General features: G+C 49.4%; 2 protein-coding genes across 2 annotated transcripts; one reads left to right on the top strand and one right to left on the bottom strand.

Annotated features, from left to right (window-relative positions):
- Positions 1-127: 127 nt before the first annotated feature.
- Positions 128-15,340, bottom strand: S100PBP (S100P binding protein). Its single transcript, XM_090058110.1, has 6 exons — positions 15,304-15,340; positions 9,872-11,230; positions 9,474-9,568; positions 8,589-8,683; positions 2,665-2,761; positions 128-939 (listed from the first exon to the last, which is right to left on the bottom strand). Exons 2-6 carry the CDS (start codon positions 11,099-11,101, stop codon positions 795-797), a joined length of 1,662 nt encoding a protein of 553 aa, XP_089914236.1. The 5' UTR covers positions 11,102-11,230; positions 15,304-15,340; the 3' UTR covers positions 128-794.
- A 154-nt stretch (positions 15,341-15,494) lies between these two features.
- YARS1 (tyrosyl-tRNA synthetase 1) lies at positions 15,495-22,486 on the top strand. Its single transcript, XM_090056643.1, has 13 exons — positions 15,495-15,691; positions 15,778-15,924; positions 16,019-16,194; positions 16,550-16,679; positions 17,107-17,187; positions 17,677-17,769; positions 18,185-18,320; positions 18,579-18,664; positions 19,417-19,552; positions 20,026-20,135; positions 20,552-20,745; positions 21,046-21,187; positions 21,578-22,486. The coding sequence occupies exons 1-13, from the start codon at positions 15,638-15,640 to the stop codon at positions 21,686-21,688; spliced, it is 1,596 nt and encodes a 531-aa protein (XP_089912769.1). The 5' UTR covers positions 15,495-15,637; the 3' UTR covers positions 21,689-22,486.
- Positions 22,487-22,599: the final 113 nt, after the last annotated feature.

Here is a 22,599-nt window from a genome sequence, read left to right on the forward strand (position 1 = left end):
AAGTTTGCGGCTTAGCTGCAATTGCTAGAGTATTAAACAGGACGTGAGACTGTGAGAAACGGCAGCAGGGAGGATCCACCAACACAAGAGCACCCACCCACCTAGTAACAAGCAAGACACATTCAAAGAGGTGCAAAATATTTATAACACTATCAACAAAGTGCAAATCTAAACGGAACATTTTACAAAGAAAATTTTTTTTGAAAAAAATACAACTACAAATGAAGGAAACAAAAACACAGAATCAAAGAGATCTGAAGGAGAAAAAACCTGAAATAAGGACAGTCAGTTCAACAATTACTTTTAATTAATGACTATGTGCAGTGTCACTCCAGGACTCTGCCTAGGTCAAGCATAAAGAAGTCGTCACCTACAGAGCTGCTTTAAAAATGTAACACTATCCAAAGATTTCCCACTCTAAAAGAGCATCATACAGATACTCCCGCTGAAATTTCCCAGCCTTTGGTCAGGTCTGACAAGAGAGTCCCCCTGGAACACAGGTAACCTTTGCCTGTTTTAGCAGCTATTATTTCATTTCTAAGACAACACTGATAAATTGTACCAGAAGTTACCAGTATGAAAAAACACATCACATTCAGAATTTAACTGAAAATGGGGAAGAAGAGTCTCCAGACATATGAAGCCCCCAAAATTGGGCTCATTAAAAACAGATCACTAAATAAGCAATCAAGAGGCAGAGGTAAAAGACAGGACAATTAAAAACAACTACCGGTAATTGCAAGGGGGAAAGAAGAAAAAAAGAAAAGAAAAAGATAGTCCATCAAGTAGGCAGGTCAGTCATTAGCAGAGTCTGTGACAGGGCTACGCTGGAAGTGGTCAGGAATGCTCTGGAAGCGACGGTAGTTTGCCAAGTTCTTGTTCACCCACTGATTAAGACTGTATTTTTGGGTAGGTTTCTTGGAGAACCGTGGGTAATTTCTGCAAGAACAGAAGGGGGAAGAAAGGAGAACAGAATGAATTAGGGCAGGAAGCATGCATGCAAGCACTGAAGGAACAGCTACTGGTCTGTAGATATGTTCCCAAGCCCAGGGGTTTGCAGACATGCTTCTATTGTTACTGGATTTTAAGAAGGGGAAACCCCCCGCCCCCCAGTTATCTAATGAATCCCCCTTGGCAAGGAATGGTGGTAAAGTATCCAAAGAATCTCTTCCAGGAGCTTTATCTAATGCTTTCTCAGATTTCCAAAAAACCGTGCATGTCCATGGTCCGCCGGAGAAGCCTGTAGGTGCCCAGCACGTGACAGTTAAAAAGGAAGTGAATTCCCTCTGGAAGTTGCCATAGCCAGAGAACACATTTTGCCAAAGCTGACAGTATTAAACAAGCAGCTTCAAATCATCTTCCCACAGTGCCTTTAAAAGGCCAATTTTACTTGAATCAACTTGCCTGTAACCTGCTCTTAGTGGCTGGAAAACAAAGCTTCCCCACTGTCAAATGCTGCTTTGCCCATTTAGCTCTTTGAAGAAGAGCTGCTGCCTTTTCTTTTTCTTGTTTGTGCAGGGATATCAACAGGGTTCAGGAAATGGTATTTATTAAGTGCAAGGACAAAATCGGGCACAAGGCAATGGCTGGGGGCACTCCTACAAAAATACTGACCATATAAAATAGTTATTTTGAAGGGGCACCTGGCTTGCTCATGGTGATTCACATCGACACAGAGAACCTTCAGTTCTACATCAGTAGCTCAGCAAGTTTCTAACCAAACAGGCTTCAAACTGCAACACAAGCTGGGGTTACCAATCCCGGCAGACTGGTGTCCATGTAACAGGTCACCAGCACACCACGCTCCCATGTTAAAAGGTTAAGTCCTAACTGGACCACGGTGATAGAGCCATGTCTTCCCCGAGTCTCTCTAAGTCACCGTTACACTGAAGTGAAGAACTACTTCCCAGCACTTGGGCTGTCTCCATTCCCATATTTTCTCATATAGAACACACAACCCCATAGCTCTTAAAGTCAGCTGATTTTTCAGCCCAGAACAGAAGCTCCCCTGCTTTGATTCCTGCTCCAAAAAAAATCAACCGCCCAGCAGAATCAGCAGCATCTCTTTTCAGGCAGCTGAGGGAGTCAATTGACTTAATGTCTTACTGTTCTTCATTCTACAGGTGTTACTGACCAGCTCTCCTTTTTAATGGTCTTGATGTTCCTCTAGTCAAAAGAAAAGTTGGATTGATTATCTGCTGGTCTCTCTTCCCCTACCTCACAGCCTTGCAGACTCTTTAGCTGTCCCTACTCCACAGTCATACTGGGGGAAAAAAAAAAAAAAAAAAAAAAACACAACAAGCTGCCCCCTCTCATTCTTTCTTCCCAGAAACAAGATGTGTATTTTATTCTGGGAGTGAGATAAGTGAGCAAATACAGTATTTGGCTTGAAGCTTAATGGCCAAGGTGCCAAGTCTCTCTGATGAGTATTTTACTTTTTTCTGAACAGATATTTAGCATCCCGGAGAACTTCCTTTGCAAACTATAATCATTTCAAAGAAGAGGTCAGCGATTAGTTCTCAGATCAGTAAAATCCTCTGAGGAATTTCTAAGTAAGGAAAGAACGAAAGAAAAAGGTTCCTGAACAAGACAATCCAATGGGAAATGAAGTAAGAAGAGCTTTCCTCTGGCCCCGTCCCCTTGCCACAATTATGAGTGCCATACCTCATTGTGAGGTCCGATATATACTTCCAGCTTTGGTCATGGTTCCCGTTCTTGCTGGCAATGTTACTCAACAGAGCACGCCATTCCTCTAACGTACCTGCAATTCAGCAAATCAAGCAGTTAATGGGAGATCAAGCATGTTACATGGGCTGGATAAAAGCAAAGAACTGTGAACTGACTGCTGATGCTGGTCCTGGTTCTCCAGAAGGATCTTACACTAGCAGACGGGTGGCCACAGAGATTGTAGGCCCATCAGTAAACCCCCTTTTCAGGGATACTTGGGAGACACTTTCCTGGATTGCAGACGTCTGCTACCACCACACATGGGATATCACTCGTCAGAATGCTCCCCACATAATAGGCTCCTTGCTGCCCTGATGACCTGCTGCACTGATCCAATAGCACGCTTCTATAATCCAGGTACAACAAATGTCTTCATTCACAATTATTTAGATCTGAAAAGGAGTTCCCTCTATTGTTACTGATCTCACTGCCAGTGTTATCTACTGCATACAATAAGCCCCTTCATTAAAGGCAGGTGTTCTACACAGGTCTCCTGCTGTGAATCCTTCCCAAAATGATGCAATGGATGGATTGGCAAGGTACAACAGTCCCTGTGTCCAGGAAAGAAGCTAGTAGCTCAGACTTTTTCTGCAAAGCTTGTACTTTTGCCCACTCCTCACTTCAGGATCTGGCAGTTCCAGCTGAGATAAGTGCGGTGAACTCTCTGCTTAAATCTCTCTTTGTATGTTGCTGTCAGCCTTCTGCAAACAATGGGATTTTTTTCCACCTCCTTAATCCCATGACTGCAGTGACATGAGTTGTGGCTCTACATGAGGCTTCTCTCTCCTTTCTACAGGATCTTGCTGTTTCCTGAATGAGTCTCTATGGAGTGGTCCCCCTATCTCCTTTGATGGAGAAGCAGTTTTCAATTAATTGAAGGGGTTATCCCCCAAGTCTGAAAGATGACTAACCTCCTGTCGAAAGGACCCCTTCCTCAAAAGGACTTCCTGACAAGTCCAAGGTCCCATGCAGGTAGCAAATGAGTAATAAAATGCAGGTTCTTGCCACCCACGTTTCAAAACAGCTCCCTTTGATACCAAGTCATTTCAAACTATTTGGAGAAGTCAGTGGAAGATGTGCAATTTCTTCCAATATCATAAGCACTTCCCAAGAATTCAGGTTTTCTATGCAGGACTGTCTACACCTACTTGGAACTGCAGTCAAGCAGAGACAGGAGAGAAGGTGGGTGCCATCTTTGGGAACAAAATCTGGGGACAGACAAATGCATGTCCAAGAACTGCTGCAGCAGTCTCACTTCTCCCAGCTACCATCCCAGCAGTGGAGAAAAGTGGAAGCATTTTGATCAGGCACCTGTCCCTAGCAAAGCCCAATGTGTTAGGGGTAGTGCTAAAGGTTAATGTTAAAAGCTGTTTAGCCTGCTCTATACCAGAGTTTCTCAACTTGTGGGTTGCAACCATATGCAAGAGGGTCCTAAACAAACTTTAAAAATGGATTCTCCTTTGAAGAAAAGCCATGGGAAATCCGTGGCTTTTCCCTTGCAGGCTGGCAGAGTTCCAGCCTGCAAAGGGCTGCTTGGGGCCCCCCATACCTCACACAAAACCCCCTGGCTTTACTTTGCTCTGTGCCAAAGAGAGATCAGAACCTGATCTTATAGTTGGGTTTTTTCCTACAATAGAAATTGAGATTTTTCCATGAAGGAATTTTTAGATGGATTCTCCCCCCAACCCAGAAAGTTCTTCCGGCTATTAACTCCACCCCAAACTCCACCTTACCCACTGCCAAACAAGTTTTGAGATGCCCCACAGTATAGAAAAAGCTGCTGCAAAGCAGGCCACATTTTAAACAGAATACTTGTCTTATTAACACCTCCCCCACCACTCACAAAAACAGGAACAACCTCTCTTTTCAATTGGTGACTGCAGCAAATGCCATCCTAGAAAGGCAATCTTAAGCAGTCATTTAAAGTTTGCAGCTGCCTTCAACAGCTGAATGAGGGCCAATACCATGCAACTAGCTAATTCTTCACATTACTAGTAATTTTGGCAAGGGGAGAGGGGCCCATAGTAGAAAAAAATCCATTGCACCTCCTTAGAAGCATGTTCTCATTGGTATTGGGACCCCTTAAACCTGGGGTGGGCAATTATTTTGGGCGGAGGGCCACTGACTGAGTTCTGGCAAGCCATCGAGGACTGCACGGCAGGCACCCAGGGGCAGATAAATATTAAGTTTTCTAAATTTTTTAGGGGCCCCACGAGCCGGATAGAATGGCCTGGTGGGCTGCATCTGGCCCCAAGGCCACATTTTGCCCACCCCTGCCTTAAACAGCTCAATAATGTTTTTACTTCTAGTGCTATTGAATCCAAGGATCTCAGTGCTTCTGTGAGCAGTAAGGATCATGACCAAGTACAGCGAGGCCAGAGGGAAGACACAAAAGTGAAGCAAGTTGCCATATTCATTGCGATTTGACAGGTATATTCCATCCCCACCTCTCCCAAACAGCTAAGGTATCAGGCTATACACATTTAGGATCAGATTTGCAAGGAAATTCAAATCTAGGCAGCTCCAAATGTTCTCAATGGGAGCTTTTGGATCTGGGGCTCTGCAGAGTCAGGTCAGTAGCCTAAAAGTTCCTTTTAAAAATCACCAACCTTTGTAGTTTCTACTGCATGTGGCTTTCCCTTAGAGAAGCTTTTGCTTTCATATTCCACAGGAGTTTCTGCCTTTGCTGGGGATGCATATTTGACTCTATTATGAAGCAGCCAACTCCTGGAAGCTCCTCTACTCTAGAATACAACTCATCTTGCTGTGAGCAGCCACTTCCCTTATTGGCTTTACAAACATCAACCATACTCCCTACTAGAGCTGAGACTTTAGGGAGGCAATTCCGTTAGTTTTAATGGATCCATTCAAACGGATCCCTGGGTTTGGCTATACCAGGGGGGTACCCGACTCAGGACAGCTAAGTCTAGACCCTAGATCTTGTCCCCTCCCACGACATTATAGCCAAATGGAGGGAGCTCCAGTAAATCAACAATTGCCTCTTTCCTCAGCTAACTCAATTCCAGCCAAAATGAAAGGAGGCGTTTCAAGACGGACATAGCCACAGCAGCATTCATTCCTATGTTCTCTCTTTATTTCTTCCCAAATCCCTTATGTTGTTGCATTTCATCTCTCACAACACTTCCAAAAATCTGCAATATGCTATTTATTAGTCTTATCCAGTGGTGTTCAACCTATGGATGTGTTATCCAGCCTGCAGGGCTCCCCATGGGTCCAGAAAATTGGCAGCAGGTGACTGGTGGCAGTGTCAGTTGCTGCTGTGTCTTTAAGATACTAAATAAAACCAGGTCTTAACAGATCCCCATGACACCTGACAAGGTAGATCTTCCTCTTCCCATCATTTCCAGAACAGTGATGAACAAGTCCCCCTCCAAAACGAGGGAGCCCCCACTCTAGGACTTGGATGTTGCATCAACCGGTCCTTGGAGAGAATTTGTAATAGAAATTTGCTTGAAAAACCCTTCCAGAAAGAAGTTACTCCACACTCAACTAGAAGAGCTAGCGTGGCTTCCCAGGTACATCATCATAACACAGGACTGGACTCAATGTTCCCAGTCCAAATGGCATCATGGAAGTTATCTGAGCAGCAGGTGGTGCAAGCATTACTGGACATGCACAATTACAGTGTTAATGACCTGCAAAGGCAGATTTACTGGAGTACAGAGATCTGGGCAAAAAAGCAAGAGAAGGATCCAGTGAGGAGGGGAAACTGCTTTCCCCATTAAGTTTGTCCTTCACTTGTCCTTTAAAAAGTAGTCCTCAGCTACATCTCCCTTATGGGCCCAGACTAACAGCAGCATTGTGTAGCACGCTGTGCCAAGAGCCATATAATATTCAACTCGAGTTACAAAAATAGGAGCCTCATCAGTAGTGATGACTGAGAAGAGACCAACCAAAATCACCAATGAGAGGCTCATCAAGGAGGATTTGATTCTATTTAGGTTTGAATAAAGGGCAGTAATGAAGTGCGAATACCAACAAGCGGTCAGCTGGCAGATTTCTTTTGTGGTCAACTATTAGCAGTTCCAGCCAGTCATTTTGGAACAGATGTTCAAATCACATCTTATTTTCATGGGCTCTAGGACCCAGTCCCAGCAGCATTTAGATTCATGTAGAAAGCTGCAAACGAGTCTATTCATTCAGAGTGACTACTCCCCACTTCCTGAGGGCAATGCTGACAATCAAAGCCACTTGTTGATTTTTTGCTAGTCTCTTCACTTAAAAGTGGCCAGGCTGGAAGAGTTACACCTCCCCCCATGCTCACTGCCCCCCTCAGCAAAAAGAGGCTTCCTTCAAGCTATTCAGTGTGCAGGCATGACATGGTTTGTAGTGATCGCAGACTACTTTACTTGTAAGTGGTTTTAACCTACACAAGCATGGGAAAGTTGAATTTGTATAGCATCAGCAATGTGTTACGTGCCACACAGATGAGTACAAGATCCCTCCCCCAGAAGCAGACATACATATGAAGGATAGGAAATGCAGTGCAAAGCAGTGCAGGGGAGAAGAGTGAAGTTCAATGCTACCACAATGCAAGTGATAAGTAACCCAAATATACAGGACAAGTCTAGTCTAACAAGATTGGTGGCAGTAATAAGGTACCAGTACTCTTTCTAGTCACCTGTTTGGTTACCACTTTCCAGAAAGAACTAAATCAATGGATGGCTGGCTTTGAAGCCTATATTCTGTTTGAAATTACTCAAAAACCCTATATGTTCTGTGACTTGGTAGAAGAGCAATTATAAATTCTTGCTAGATTTAGGGGTATGCAGAGGGAGGTAAAATTCAGGATCAAACCCAACCTATTCAGCAGGTACTCCTAGGCCAACTGGAAAAAATCCTCCCTACTAGTTGAGATAATAGAAGTTTGGACTAATAACAAAAGGTGTGTGTGTGCTACATGTAATAATCTTCCTTGGCAAAATGGAGCTTTCACCTCAGCCACCAACTTCATTCATCAAGGGCTCCTGCCGGACATGCTATGAGTCACAACATACGTCTTGCATTTTTCATTCGAAAGGAAGAAAAGATAGATCAGATTTAGCTTCCCTCACATGGCCCCTCTGCATTACTTATGCCATATTCGTACACTGGAAAGCAGCCCTGTGGCGATGCAGCTGTTCGCACCGCCCAGATAAGTGGAGGATCCATGTGATGAGCAGCACGACTCTCAGTTTTGTAGAACTCTCAAGAAACGACAATTTGGGAAGAGCCCAAAGAATCCACTTGGTTTGAGGCCATCTCTGAAAGCTGATGGATCCTCTTTAACCTCACAAGTTTCCACCCACAATCCCTTTAAGCTTTGCTCTTCAGTCAACAGTCGAGCCTGTTTTTTCAAGGGGGATTTTTCTTTTTAAAAAGTCAGTAACAGCCTTTGAATGACCCATTTAAGAGGGGAACAGTCCAAAAGGCCTGGAATTGATTAGCAAGAGCTGCAAGTCTTACCTCCTGGCATTCAAGTTCAGGATTTCATAGCTCCAGGTCCAACGGGGCAGACAGAAGAGAATGATCTCCCTACCTTAGCACCACCAGAGCTAGAACTCAGGTCCTCCTCTCCCAGTTTATAGGCAACACAAGTGCTTTGCTGCCCAAAGTGCCAAAGTACAACAGCATGCATGCACCACCACATGACTCAAATGCATGCAGCCTTCCTGCTTACCCCAGCTCTTATGAATATTACTATACAGGACCTCTGTGCAACCAAGACCCTGGAAGTGAAGGTGATGCTACTCCTAGTACTGCCTGCAAGCAAGGGCCTCTGAGCCAGCTTTACAGAATGAAGCCTAAGTGTATTGCCAGCTCTCCCCAGCACCATACTGCAACCTTGAGCTGTAGGTTACCTGACACAGGATTCCTGGGAGTCTTTACGTCGGCATGCACACACTGAATATAGATTCGTTTCTTCTGCTCAAGCTCCTCTTCAGAAGCGTACAGCCTTTAAATGAGAGAGACAACATTAGCTTCTCAGAAGGACCTGCCAAGCAATGGTACATGCAACAAACAGATCTGCCTTATAGCTACACAGACAACAAGCTCCTCAAAGCACTATTCTTCTGGACTCGTTAGCTGGAAGGAGGACTCTGGAGAAGCTTCAGAAAGGTATTTCTGGAGAAAGCAGGAAAGGGAGAGCCAGCCAAAAGATCTGGCAAGGCATTCCCAGGATCAGGGAAGTTCAACATCTGCACTGTTCCCATTAAAGGAGTGGACATCGCCAGTTACACAAGGCCCCTTTGGGAATGGGAATGAGAATGATGGGGAGTATCACATCTCAGTGGAGTAACACCAAAAGCAGAAGCAGGTGTAATGAATCCAGAGTTTCAGACACAGTAGTACATTAGTGAGTAAGGAAAGATGGAGCTTTCCCTCTCTCAGAGAAAGCCTTCTTGTCCACTTTGACAGAGAGCTTCCCTCCCCATTTCCATGAGCTGTGTTGTTGCTGCCATCTGCTGGAACCAAAGAGATCAAGTGCCATGGGGCTCAAACACTCGCAGCATGGGCCATTCTGACAGCATCTCAAATACTTCCACTTCCATTCAGGGCAGCTTAGATCCTCTATCTTTACAAGTCACCCATAAGGCAAAACCATCCTAAATACATTTAACTATTTTCATGTCTTATAGTGCAACTTAGCAAAAGGAAGCCAGATGAGTTAGCACCATGAAACAAGCCAGTTCTCCATAGATCAGCACTGAGCTAAGGTAGCCAGAGGCCCATAAAAACACTACCTGTTTTCCATCTGTGGCACAGGAAGGACTTTGCCTAGCTTCTTCCCACTGGGAGCCTCTTGTCCACAGCTCTGGCCCAAGATTACAGAGTTTAACTGGACAGAGGAGGGAAAAAGTTAAGGCATATCAAAATATACAAGTTTCTTACTTACTCATACGTATTGTGCACTTGTGCATGCACTCAGGCAGTTACTGATCCCAAAAACACAATATTTATAAGAGAAAGTGCCCGTGTCACCCCCCACAGTGCCCCTGTGCTGTTTCAGCAACTTATAACATGTTGCTGCAACCACTGCAAGACAGCTTTGAAAGTGTAAAGTGTTTATAAAGCAGGGCTGAGATAAGCCAGTGCTGCCCAAGGCTTTTTCCTCAGGAAAGAGATCAAGTGTTTTGTTTACTTCGAGATTGTCTGTCAGTTCAGACACTGAAGACTCTTGCCCCAAATCCTCCGTTCGGGAGCCAATGTTCTTCAATAAGCCACCTTCTGTTGATTTTGGAGGGTCCAGGTTTAAGGCATTACTAAAGGCTTTCAGATGCTGTAGCAGTCCTGGTGCAGAATTGTCCACGTCATCCTTACTTTCGTCACAGGCAAGGTCAGGTGAGGGTGTGGAAGTTCCCAGGGGTGCACTGCAACAGTCAAATGATTCTTGGATTTCTACTGGTGGATTTTCCACACCATTTGCATCCAGACTGTGCTGAGCTGGAAGGTCTGGTGCCTCTTCAAGAGCCAGGCTATTACAGCAGATTTCATTATCCTCTGTGCTACTTTTATCTGCATTTTGTAAACCATTTCTTATTACTTGCACAGCTGCCTTTTCAGTTTCCTCCAACGCATCACCCCCTTTCACCTGAAGTACAGAGACAGCATCAATTGGGGTAACACTTGGAAGTTCCTCCATCCCACAGTCAAACAACGTGCCAGTGATTTGGCTCATTTTCAAGCAGTCTGCACTCAAGTACTTTTCACAGTTGGGATTTGCAGTTTCCTTGTCCAGACCAGAGCACCTAGAACTAGCAGAAGAGCATGTCCAGGAGGTAGACGCATCATTTAGTACCTCCTCCTTGGTCCCTGATGTCTTTGCATCTTTGGGTACCCCTGAGTCCCAAGTCCACCTACTTTTAATTGTCTCCGTATTTTTTCCACCTAAATTTAGGTTGAATAGAGCAAGCTTGCCAGAGGTATATGGCTCAGGTTCTAAGTCATCATCTGCCAAGAGCTGCTGGATCTCCTCCTCAGTGTAACTACAGGAAGAGTCCTCTTGTTCACTGTCTGTTGGTTCCAGCAAGGAATCATCAAGCATACTATCATCAAAACACCTGGTTGTATCTAGAGAAAGGACCACAGCACTATCTTCCATCAGAGAAGATCTGTTAACAAGGCTTTCTGCCTCAGCATCATCCAGGCAGTGAGAGGATGCCAGGAAGCAGGCAGAATCTGGGGAACTTAGCAGTAGTTTCTCCAATGGGCATGGAGTGTTGCAGTAGTGATTCAGCTGGCAACGTTTCTTAGTAGACTCCTCAGGCTGAGCCCCGTCTGGAGAATGCAAGGGCCTTTTGGCTCCGGGCACTGGACTGTTATCAAGTTCATGAGATAAGCCAGGGCCCAAGGACTGAGAACAGCTTGCCATGATGCTGTTGGGCTCTGTATTTCAGTGATCCACTGCTTTCTGCTCTGAAGCAGTGTCTGCTGAGTCCCAAGCAGCTGATTATGTGCTCTCTCTATCTAGAGAGTCAATCACAAAATGGCTCCCACCTGCCTGCAAAAAGAAAACATCAACAGTAATTAAAGAAAATCTCTCATCTGTTCTTACCTCAGCTACAGTTACTCCTTTGCCAGCTGCTTCCCTTTGCAAAAGTGATGCCCCCCCTCTCCTGCCTAGAAGAGGCAAGTATTGGATTTTCACTTAGCACAGAGCACCTAATGCTTATCCTCCAACTACTTGCTTTGAAATCAAGGATGCTCTACAGTCTGACACTGAAGGAAAGACTGTCTCTTGCTTTGTTTGCTTTCTGACATCGACTACTTCTCTTAATCACATTTACACCTTTTGGATACAGCAGCAAGAGAACAGCTCTATTAGAATCCATCCTTGATTGAAACAACCCAACATTTAAAGACCCCTGGTCTTTGCTGCATCCACTCCTGGCCTTTATGGCTTAAACAAACACTAACAGAGGAAGATATAATAGAATGAGTTTGCTCAAGGTACTCAAACATGAGGTACAAAGAAAGGCTGATGCTCTAGCAGCCAATCTGTCATGCAAAGAGGGGCTCTAGGGAGTCCCACTGAAGCCAAACTGCTTATTTACCATTACCAATTTTAATAATCAGCATTAATTAGAACCATTTTGTGAAAAGGACTAATCATCCTGCTTGTTTCTTTGAAGCTGTTAATGTCATTCAGTGTAACCCCTCCCACTGCTCAAACCTGCAGAAACAGCTCTGTATTTTTCCAAAGCACTTTTCACTTAAGTAAGGCAACTGATTTTTTTAAGTATTACATGAAGTCTCACAAACCTTCCTTCCCTTTCTCTGCCCAGGGAAAAGCAGCAGACTTTTTTTTCAAACAGGAAAACAAAGCCCAAAAGGTGAGGTAAGCACCAGTCCAATAATAGAGTGATTTCAGGACAGAACCTGGGAGAGAGCACGTACATCTACTCCCTGACTACAACTGCTCTACCACAGCACACCCTAAATACTTCATCAGCACACAGAAACAAAACAGAGAAAAACAATGCACAGAGGACTCGTTAAATGCAAACAAAACCTTGCGTTAGTCTTACTAAGACTCTCTAAATTTCACATTTTGCAGACATTCTTACTCTATTAAGAAGTCTCAGCCTGGAAGCCAGTATTTATCTGACTCCCATCCAATCAGTAAGTCTGTATTTGGGGGACGTATTTCCTGTCCCCTTTGACCAACTGGATTCAAGAAATACCTTGTGACCTTATTCTTCAAAGCCATTGGTTTGGCTACCCACTGATTCCAAAGAGGAGTGTTTTGATATGGAGCTCCACTATATAAAAGAGAAAATGAGGCAGCCCTCTGTTTAGGAGGCTTGCGTCTATTGTCTAGAGTAATGTTTTGACCAAAGGAGTGGAACAGAACAACCTCATATACATAAAAAATGCACAAGAAGGATATGAAATGCATACAAGAAACAGCAAAGGTAAAAGGAAGATATGGTACAAATACCCATCTATCAATCAGTATTTGCTCCTGGCTTGGCAATTTAGATATAAACATCTTCAGGAGCCTAAACAGGTGAGTGTAAACTACAAACTAGCTTGTCCCTGCAGGGTAAGTGAGTCTGCCACGAGTGACTTCAGTGCACCAGTAAACACTTAAAATAGAATGAAAGACAGTGATTTAAGTGTCTGCTGGACCCATATTAGCAACAAGAGCCCTCAATCCTGTTTATGTGCTCAGTTTACACGTAAAAAGATAACTGCTCTTTGCTACATCCTGCCTGACTCACCTCTCACTCTGAAAGCCGAGCCGAGTACTGTGTATCCTGGCTTGCGTCAACAGATTCTGACGGCATAGCTTGGGTAACAATGGGACTGTTGATGCGTGAGCCAGCATACAAGCCAACTCCTTTCCCCCAGAGCTGTGCTGCCTCTGGAGGAGCAACCAAAGGAAAAACATGCATCTATGGGTAGAGCAGATCTAACTGAATGCATGCTGGGCAAGCCTACTGAGTTAAGGAGTTATTCTCAGATCAGAATCCTGCTCTGAGTTGTAGAGGAGATCTTCTACGGGGTCTCAGTAATGCAAGGAATACATTAAATGAGATGCTGGTAGGATCATAGAACAGTGGACTGGAAAGGACCTCAGCAGGTCATCTGGTCCAGCCCCCTGCTCAGCACAGGAGCATCCCTACCTAAACCATCCAAGTCAAGTGCTTGTCTAATTTGCTTTTGGTAACTTCTGTGAATGGCGCTTCCACAACCTCTCTGAGTCACCAGTGCAGAGCCACCCTTCCAGTGGGAAGGTTTGTCCTAATCTCCTACCTAAATTTCCCCTGCTGCAATTTAAGACTGTTGCTCCTTGTCCCATCCCGTGACCACAGAAATGAGACCATCTCCATCCTCCCTATAACCATGCCACAGGTATATGAAGACACTAGTCAAAGTCCCCCTCTGTCTCCTGTGCTCCAAACTACATAATTATAGTTCTTTCAGCCCTTCCTTGCATGTCATGTTTCCCAGACTTCTCATCATTTTATCTTTCTTCACTAGACTTTCTTATTTGTCTGCATCTTTCTTGAAGTGCAGCGCCCAACCCAGGATGCTGTACTCCCATCCACAGAGCCAATCAACATGTCATGGAAGGAAATTGAGCTGGTTGGGTATACGTTGCTCTTGATGTTGGCTGTCACCTTGTTCTCCTCCAGGTGCTTAGAAATAGATTCCTTGATCCTTCCAGGGTATTAGCTTATATTTGTTAACATTAACCATTAGAAATGTTAAAGGGTTAAAACAAGATGTGAAAAAAAGACAGATGCAGGTAGGATCCTTAAATGCAGAAAGGCAAAGCTCCAAAACCAAGGTCTGGGCTAAGGATAACTCAGTGCCCTTTTGTCCTCTTGCCTAGACTGTGCTTCCATTTATGCCTTTGTATTGGCCTGCCCCTGCCCTGGCTGCCAATTAACCTTCTCCCTTATAACATTTTTCTTCTCGATAGCATTTGCTATAGTTCACTCATTTCCCTTTGTATCCACACAATACTAAGAAATGTTACACTCAGTTTACATGTTGTTGCTTTGGTTGGTCTCTTAGAAACATCTCTCTTGTGCTTCCCAACAGTTTTCTGAGGCAGAACTTCACCAGAACCGCGCCCCTGCCACAAAAAACCTAAGCCCTAAGCTCCTGCCCCCACCCCTTGTTACCTCTCTGAAAAGGGAATCTCGTGTCCCAACAAGTGAAAGGGCAATTTTTCAGTTCTACCATTGTTGGGGTGTCTAAGCAGGGGATTCAAAGGGACATCCTGCTCTCGACACTCTTGCTTTTTTGAGGTTGACTGGATTACTCTCTCCTGGCCCTCACCTGGCAATAGATCCAGGTGTCTTGTGTATGCCAACATCAGTCCAGACCAATAATTACTGGGTTCAATAATACAGATGATAACATAGCTGTTCTCAGGCAGCAAACCTTTAAAACTGGGTTTGAATGGGAACTTGCAGAAGAAGAAAATTGTCTGCAGACCGGATTTTGCTAAGTCTGGTTTCAACAGAGACTGGGGGGTCTTATCCCATCGCCTGGCTCAGCTGCGGAGACTCCTTCACTCCCACAGGTTCCTGCTGGCTGGCTGGCCCCACCCAGCATTTCACCCTGCCCCACGCCCTCCACCCCGTGTCTGCCTTCTGTGCGCAACTCTCTCCCTCCTCCCATCACCGTGTTGTGCAGGGGCCTTCACAGCTCCTGAGGGAGGGAACTTCACCCCCATGTGGCTATAGGGATAGATAGCTAGATCCCTATAGCCACAAGTGGCTATACAAGAGAGCCAACCCACCTGCCCATTCCCTGATTTCATTTATATATAAATAGAATATAAATATATATATATATTCTATCTATATATACGGACACACATGCACACAACAGATGCATTTAGACCTGCCCAGATTAGTCTATAAGGTGCACGCTCCCACGGCCACCCAGGTCCGTGGCTGCCAGAGCTAGCCTGGCACTGGGGGGGAGGGGCAGAGCCCCCAACCTGACCCCCCGGGCTCAGGGGAGAGGGCAGGGGCTCCTGGGCTCTGCACAGACCCCAGCACAAGACAACCGAGGGGAAAGAGGACTGGGGAGTCACAGGGTCCCACTCACCTGCCGCCATCTTGGTCGCCCTCCCCCCCGGGCTGCCGAGGCGCGCGCTCATTGGCTGCGCTGCGTCCGGCCCCGCCCCCTCCCCCAGCGGCGCCGCGGGCTCTCCCCCCCCTCCTCCCCCAGGCGCGCTCACGTTCCGATCGAGGCGCTCGGCGCTCGGCTGCTCCGCCCTCGCCTCTTCCGCAGCAACCAGGCCGGGCGGCCGAGCGCCGAGCTGCAGCTGACGCAACGCGCAGCCGGCAGGCGAGGCGAGGCGAGGTGAGGTGAGGCGGGGCGGTCGCGCGCTGAGCAGAGCCCCCTCGTCCCCGGTCCGCCCGCGCCCCGCGCCGCCGGCATGGAGCCGCCGGGCCCCGACGAGAAGCTGCGCCTCGTCACCCGCAACCTGCAGGTACCGCCCGGCGGGGTTGGGGAGGGGCCGAGTGTCTCGCGGTCGGCTGGGCCCAGCGTAACCCGCAGCCTGTGGCCGCCTTGCAGGAGGTTCTCGGGGAGGACAAGCTCTCGGCTCTCCTCAAGGAGCGCGAGCTAAAGATTTACTGGGGGACGGCCACGACAGGCAAGCCGCACGTGGCCTACTTCGTGCCCATGTCCAAGATCGCAGACTTCCTGAAGGCCGGATGCGAGGTACGTGCCGCAGCCTGGGTGGCCGAAAGGTGTGGGGGGGGACGGGGCCCCGGGCTGCCCCGCGACGTGCCGGCTCTCTCCCGCCCTGCGCCAGGTGACCATACTGTTTGCCGACCTCCACGCCTATCTGGACAACATGAAGGCGCCGTGGGAGCTGCTGGAGCTGCGCACCCGCTACTACGAGACCGTGATCAAGGCCATGCTGGAGAGCATTGGCGTGCCCCTCGAGAAGCTCACGTTCGTCCGAGGCACCGACTTCCAGCTCAGCAAGTGAGTCAGGGCGGGGGGGGGAAGAGCCCGTTCCTTCAGGGTGGGCATCGCTCGTTGGGGCCGCGGCTGGGATTTAATACGTGAGGTCGGAGAAGTGGGAGCAGAAATGAGCAGCGTGCGAGGAGTGGCTTTTTGCCATCTCGCCTGCTAGGGAATCCAGCCTGTGTCGTGGGGGCAGGAGGGACGGAGCAGGACGGGGCAGAGGGGCTGGGAAGGAGCAGCAGGGGCTCTGGAGCCCAGTTTCTGCAGCAGAGAAGAGCCAGTCAGTTGGTATCGCTCTGTGCGTGGGGCCGGGTGGGGCAAGGCGTTGTCTGGGTGACCTGGGTTGTACCAACCCCATTTCCTCCCTGCCTAGAGAGTACACACTGGACGTCTACAGGCTCTCGTCCGTCGTCACTCAGCATGATGCCAAGAAGGCGGGGGCGGAAGTGGTGAAGCAAGTGGAGCACCCATTGCTGAGCGGTCTGCTGTACCCCGGGCTGCAGGTACTGAGGGGAGTGGCAGCCGCACTAGTGGGAGCAGGCTCTTGGCATGGAAGAGCTGCCAAATGCCTGTACTAGTTGGGGTGAATCTACATCCTCACATGCTTGTGCTGATCCAAGAGTCTTGAGTCTGGCACAGGGCACATTTCTTTGTACTGTGGTTCATGCAGGAGTTTGCAGAGTGCCAGCCCATTCTGGAGCTCTCCCAATTTGGAGAGCTGGGCCCTTTTTTGGGAGAGGGTTTACGCTGTTGGCTGTGGTGGCAAGGGGCTGTGACCTGTTCTACATTCACTGTAGCCAGTGTTCCTAGCCTGGGGAATGGGGTCGGGGGTCTTTGTATGTGGACCCTAGAAGTAGCATGGCATTGGGTGGGGAGGGTCCCTGGGCCTACGTGTCCTGGAGCTTCACTCTGGGATGTGCTGCCCTGCAGGCCCTAGACGAGGAGTACCTGAAAGTGGATGCCCAGTTTGGAGGAGTGGATCAGCGGAAGATCTTCACCTTTGCAGAAAAGGTTAGACCTGGGGATTGCTGAAACTCCCCCCAGGATGAGGGGCTGGCCAGAGCCCAGCCTGCAGAGTCTCTGCAGTTTGCCCCAGCTGCTCTGCCCCATCACATCCTTGCTGCTACCATGCATGCTGTGGCCACTGCATTAGCCACCTGGAGGGTCTGTGTTTTCTTTTGCTTCTGAAAGACTTTGGTATGGTTGCAGCCTGCCCCCATGCAGGAGTCCCAGTGCTTCTGCTCCCCTCCCCCTGCAGTACCTGACTACAGCTGTTGCTCACAGCCTCCCTTGTCACGTGCCACCTCATGCATGTCAGGAAGGGTCTGGGCTGGGTGGAGACAGAGCCCCTTCCAAGCAGAGGGGTTGTGACTCACCAAGATGTTCCTGAGCCCTGCTTCCTGCCTCTGGGGACTTCTTATGGCCGGGTGCTGATGCACAATGTACATGAGGAGGTGGGTGGTTCAAGCTGAGAGACTGAGTGCTGTTTTCCTTCCCTAGTACCTGCCTGCTTTGGGCTACACCAAGCGCATCCATCTGATGAACCCCATGGTTCCTGGCCTGACAGGCAGCAAAATGAGCTCTTCAGAAGAGGTTTGTTCACAAATGATGGTGTCCACATGATGCTCTGCAGGGCAAGGAGTCGGAGCTTAAACGCTGCAGGCACCAACCCTCTGGCTACAAAGGCACCTTTCCCTTTCCTTGCTGTTGCTAGTAATTGGAGAGAAGAGGTGCCACCTCCAACACATCTTGCTTCTCTCGGGGTGTGGGCAGGGAATGGTGGTAAGAATCCCAGGGCAGAAGGCAGTGCTGCTTTCTGAACTCTTGTTTGGACAGATGTAAGAGGTAGCTCTATGTGGGAGGTAGCAACCTGCAACTGCCCACACAAAACCAGGGCTAGAGTCCAACTCCTCCATGCACTTGGTGCATCTTATATTGAATGGTCCTGCTAAGCTGCACTAGGTGCTTCTGGTAGAAACTTAGGGCCTCTCCTTCTCTCACCTCCCAGGAGTCAAAGATTGACCTTCTGGACCGGAAGGAGGATGTCAAGAAGAAGCTGAAGAAAGCTTTCTGTGAGCCAGGGAATGTGGAGAACAATGGGGTCCTGTCCTTCATCAAGCATGTCCTCTTCCCCCTCAAGTCAGGTGAGAGACTGGTGCCCTGGAAGGGGCCTGTTTCCCATTAGTCCCCCCAGGAGTCTTGCCACCTTTGCTCCCAGCCTTGGGGAAGGAGGGTTGTGCCCGAGTGGCCAGGGCCTGGGGTACAGGGCCATCCCAATCCCTGCCATGCTACCCTTCACTGGGCAGTCTGGGGGGTGGGGCTTGGAAGAGGTTGTCATCTGTATGCTAGGAGGGCTTCTCCTGCCCTGAGTTAATCTGACTCTTTGCATCCTTGTGTCACAGAGTTTGTGATATTGAGAGAGGAAAAATGGGGAGGAAACAAAACCTACACAGTGTATGAGGACCTGGAAAAGGACTTCGCTGAGCAGGTGATGGGATGGGGGCAACTCACACATGGCCACAGGCATGGAGACCCCGTTGAGCTTGTGATGCTTCAGCAGCAGGCTCCCTACTAGAAGTGCAATGTGGGCCTCTGTCTGTAATGTCTCATGGGCTATCAGTGTAGGCAGGTTTTGGCCCAGTGGGTGGGTTGGTGTCACGTGGCAAGTCCGTAAAGCCTAGGGTGCCCCTGGGAACTGGGAATCCCTTAGCTGTCCTGGAAACACAGCTCTGGGCTGGAACACGCTAGCTGTTCCATAGCACGCAGCATTGCTATCACCTGTCTTGAGAGAGCCAGTGTCATTGTCCAGCTTGGGGGCTGCCCAGAGTGATGGGGTTGATGCCATGCGGTCTTCCATGACAGCAGCTTTCGGGGTTTAAGCTTTATCTTCCCCCCAATGGCAGCCCTGAAGACTGCAGCCAGGGCTCTCCTGTGTCAAGGCTTGGGAGAAGGACCCTAGGTCAGTCATCAGCTCCACTTCTCCCAGCTTCCAGCTCTCCCCTCATGGCATTGGCATAGCCCCACTTTTCTTAGCATGTGGCCATATTGAGCCTGATGGTTACACATCTGGATAGGCTAGGCCCTAGGAAGCCACTTCTCCCTTACAGGAAAGGCCAGAGCTTGTATGTGTGGGAAGTCAGAGCATGTTATCACAGGTTCCCTTCTGCCTCAGGGACTGAGCACCAAAGCTCCCTTCTCCCATGCCCCACTGCTGACTCCATCCCTTGTCCGTGAGTCTAGGTCGTGCACCCTGGGGACCTGAAGAGCTCAGTGGAGGTGGCTCTGAACAAGCTGCTGGACCCCATCAGGGAGAAGTTCAACAACCCAGAGATGAGGAAGCTGACCAGTGCCGCCTATCCTGATGCAGCCAAAGCCAGTAAGCAGGCACCTGCGCTGCAGGGATGGAGGGGTCTTGCTGCAGGAACACAGTCTCCTAGGCTGAGGCTATGGCAAAATTTTGATGAGCCTCATGCCTAGGTTGAGGCCTGGAGACCTGTCCCACAGTCTCGCTGCCTCTCGCAGCTCTTCTTCCTGCTTCTCAGCCAGCATCTGCCATACTCGGCTCAGCTTGTGCTCTGAGGGCTGGTGAAAGGCCAGCTGGGGGACTGTTTGCTTCCCCCCAGACACTACAGGGCTCAATGCACATCTCTGTTTTCATGTGCTCTGCACACTGCATGGCTGCAGGGGGGAGGAGGATCTGCACAGGTTCAAGGGCTCCTACTGACTCCAAGGATTGAACCTTGAACTGGCCTGATAAAGGGCCACCTTGTGCCCTCCTGGCTTGATGCAACACACTGCTCCTTCGGGAATGGGCTCCCTTCACACCCTCTCCCTTTCACATGCTTGCAGAGGCTGCAGAGAAAGGTCCCAAGAACTCGGGTCCCAAAAATTCAGACCCTGAAGACGTGATTCCCTCCCGGCTGGACATCCGTGTGGGCAGAGTGATCAGCGTGGAAAAGGTACTGGAGCTTTGCAAGGCTGGTCCAACTTGGTGAGCAGGGGGTAGTGAGGAAAGTGGCTATCCGGGATAGGGATGCCTGCTACTTTGGTGTGCTGGAGTACTGGGCCTTCTGTGAGGGATCATGCTGCTGGCTGTGGTGGCAAGGGGCTGTTGGCTGTGGTGGCACAGTGACCTTTTCTACATTCACTGTTGTGTACAAATTGGAAACCATTGTCCAGGGAGTTCTCCCCAGGGCAGTGCCTCAGGCCGCTGCCAGCTGCCATCTCCTTATCCATGTGAGGAGCAGCAGGGCCAATCTCTAATGGTACCACTCAGAACAGACCAGGGATCATCCTAGCTCCCCTCAGCCCACTCCCCTGGAGGGGAGAGCGCCCTGCCTCCAGCGTGGGAACAAGTTGGCATTTGCTTTGGCAGCACCCAGATGCCGACAGCCTATACCTGGAGCAGATTGATGTGGGTGAGCCCACGCCCCGGACAGTGGTCAGCGGCTTGGTGCAGTTCGTGCCCGAAGAGCAGCTGCAGGACAGGCTGGTGCTGTTGCTGTGCAATCTGAAGCCCCAGAAGATGAGGGGGGTTGAGTCCCAGGGGATGCTGCTGTGTGCATCCAGGTGAGAGAAAGGGGAAGGATGTGGAGGAAGAGAATCCCGTGCCCCCATCCCAGTCCTGATTTTATTTTCTACATGGGATGAGCGAGGAAAGGCCCTGTGGCATGGGTGACTCCAGCCTAGCCCCTAATGTGCTGAACTGGGCTGGAGATGGTGACCCTATGCCCCCGTACTGCCAGGCTTCCCGGTCATCCAAGGATGTTTGTGCCTGTTCCTAGGCCCCTCATCCCTTTGAGGGGGCACAGAGGAAAGGCCTCCTATGTGCCATCCCCACTGCTAACCCCTGCTCTCTGCCCCCTGCAGCGTTGGGGAGCCCCGGCAGGTGGAGCCCCTGGACCCGCCAGTGGGCTCCTGTCCAGGTGAGCGGGTCTTTGTGGAGGGGTATGAACACGGGCAGCCTGACGACGAGCTCAAGCCCAAGAAAAAGGTCTTTGAGAAGCTACAGGTAAGGGAGGGAACATCCAGCTGGAGGCCCCCCTACTCTGCAGCCAAACCCTCTCCCCACCAGGCAGCCTGTTTCTGGCAGGGCCTAGCTGCTGCTCCGTGACAACTGGTCATCACCTAGGGTGACATTGGGGGTCTGTTTTAGTGTAGCCGCTGTCCTCTAGATTCTCCTTGTGGCAAAAGCACAGCATTAACGGTGCTACCACCCTTTTGGGTCACTGCTGGCCCCACCAGCAAGGGGTAATGGAGCCCTTTATCCCCCATTCCCTGGGATTGGACTGGGCTCAGCAGCAGCAGTGAAGGAAGTGGGTGCTGCGGCTGTGGCCAGGCAGCACAGGCTTCGCTTCATGAACCCTGCACCCAACCCTTATTCTACTTCTGTTCTCCCCAGGCTGACTTCCGGATCTCTGAGGACTGCATCGCTCAGTGGAAGCAGAAAACCCTCATGACCAAGCAGGGCAGCATCTCGTGTAAAACACTGAAGGGTGGGAACATCAGTTAACCAGCGCCAGGCATCTGGTCCCCATGCCTGTTCACATACCCACCACCATCCCTCACCCCCTTCTGGATTCTCCTCCCCAGCCTCTCCTGCAGTCTGGCCAAGATGCATGGACTCTAGCCCTGCTGTGCCAGGGGACTAGGACTGAGTTTGCAGCCCCTGGTAGGGGGCACCCATTCTGCAGTGGTGTTGGGGACTTGGCCTAGTGGAGACCCTGCCTCATGCCCCTTGGAGCTGTTATCTTCCCAATCAGCTGAGCCCAGGAGTCTGCTGAGCGTGACTCACTATGCCCCTGGTAGGGTGGACGGGGGGTGGGGGCTGGTGTGCCCAGCCATTTCCCTGAAGTGCTGCTGTGGCTGTCGTCACCATGTTCTGGAAAGGCCCTGGCTGAAAACAGTCATTGTGCTTCCCTGGGCTTTCAGCTTGGCAGGGCTGTTAGCGCAGCTTGCCATTCTCATCTTGGGAAAGCTCTAAGACTTGGTCACGTACAGGCCTGAATGTGGGTTCAAAAGGGAAGCTCATGTGTTCACACTGGTGTAGCTGCTAGCAGAGGGTGTAGACTTGGCAGCCTGTGAAGCTGCCATTCACTAGGCTGACACGGGCACGTGCCCCTTGCTCTCTGCCTGGCGCTGCTGGCTCAGGTGCATGCTCTAAGGTCTTTGGCAGAGCAGCCATGAGCAGTTCGGCTGCTCCTGGGCTGGTATTACAGCTCTGTCTGCTCAGCGGTGGGGGATGCATCCCCTCCAGCCTTGGACCCAAAATCATGTTACTGTCATACCCCAAAATAAAGCATGGAATTGACCATGGCGTTGGCCTCACTGGGGAGGGCAGCACGCTGGAGGCCAGCTCTGGGAGCAGGCAGGCAGGTCTGGGGATCTCAGCCTCAAGAGCCCTCAAAGTGCAGGGGAAGGGGT

This window comes from Crocodylus siamensis, chromosome 7 (genome assembly GCF_052110815.1).
Source record: "Crocodylus siamensis isolate JL-2025a chromosome 7, ASM5211081v1, whole genome shotgun sequence".
NCBI classification, from domain to species: domain Eukaryota; kingdom Metazoa; phylum Chordata; order Crocodylia; family Crocodylidae; genus Crocodylus; species Crocodylus siamensis.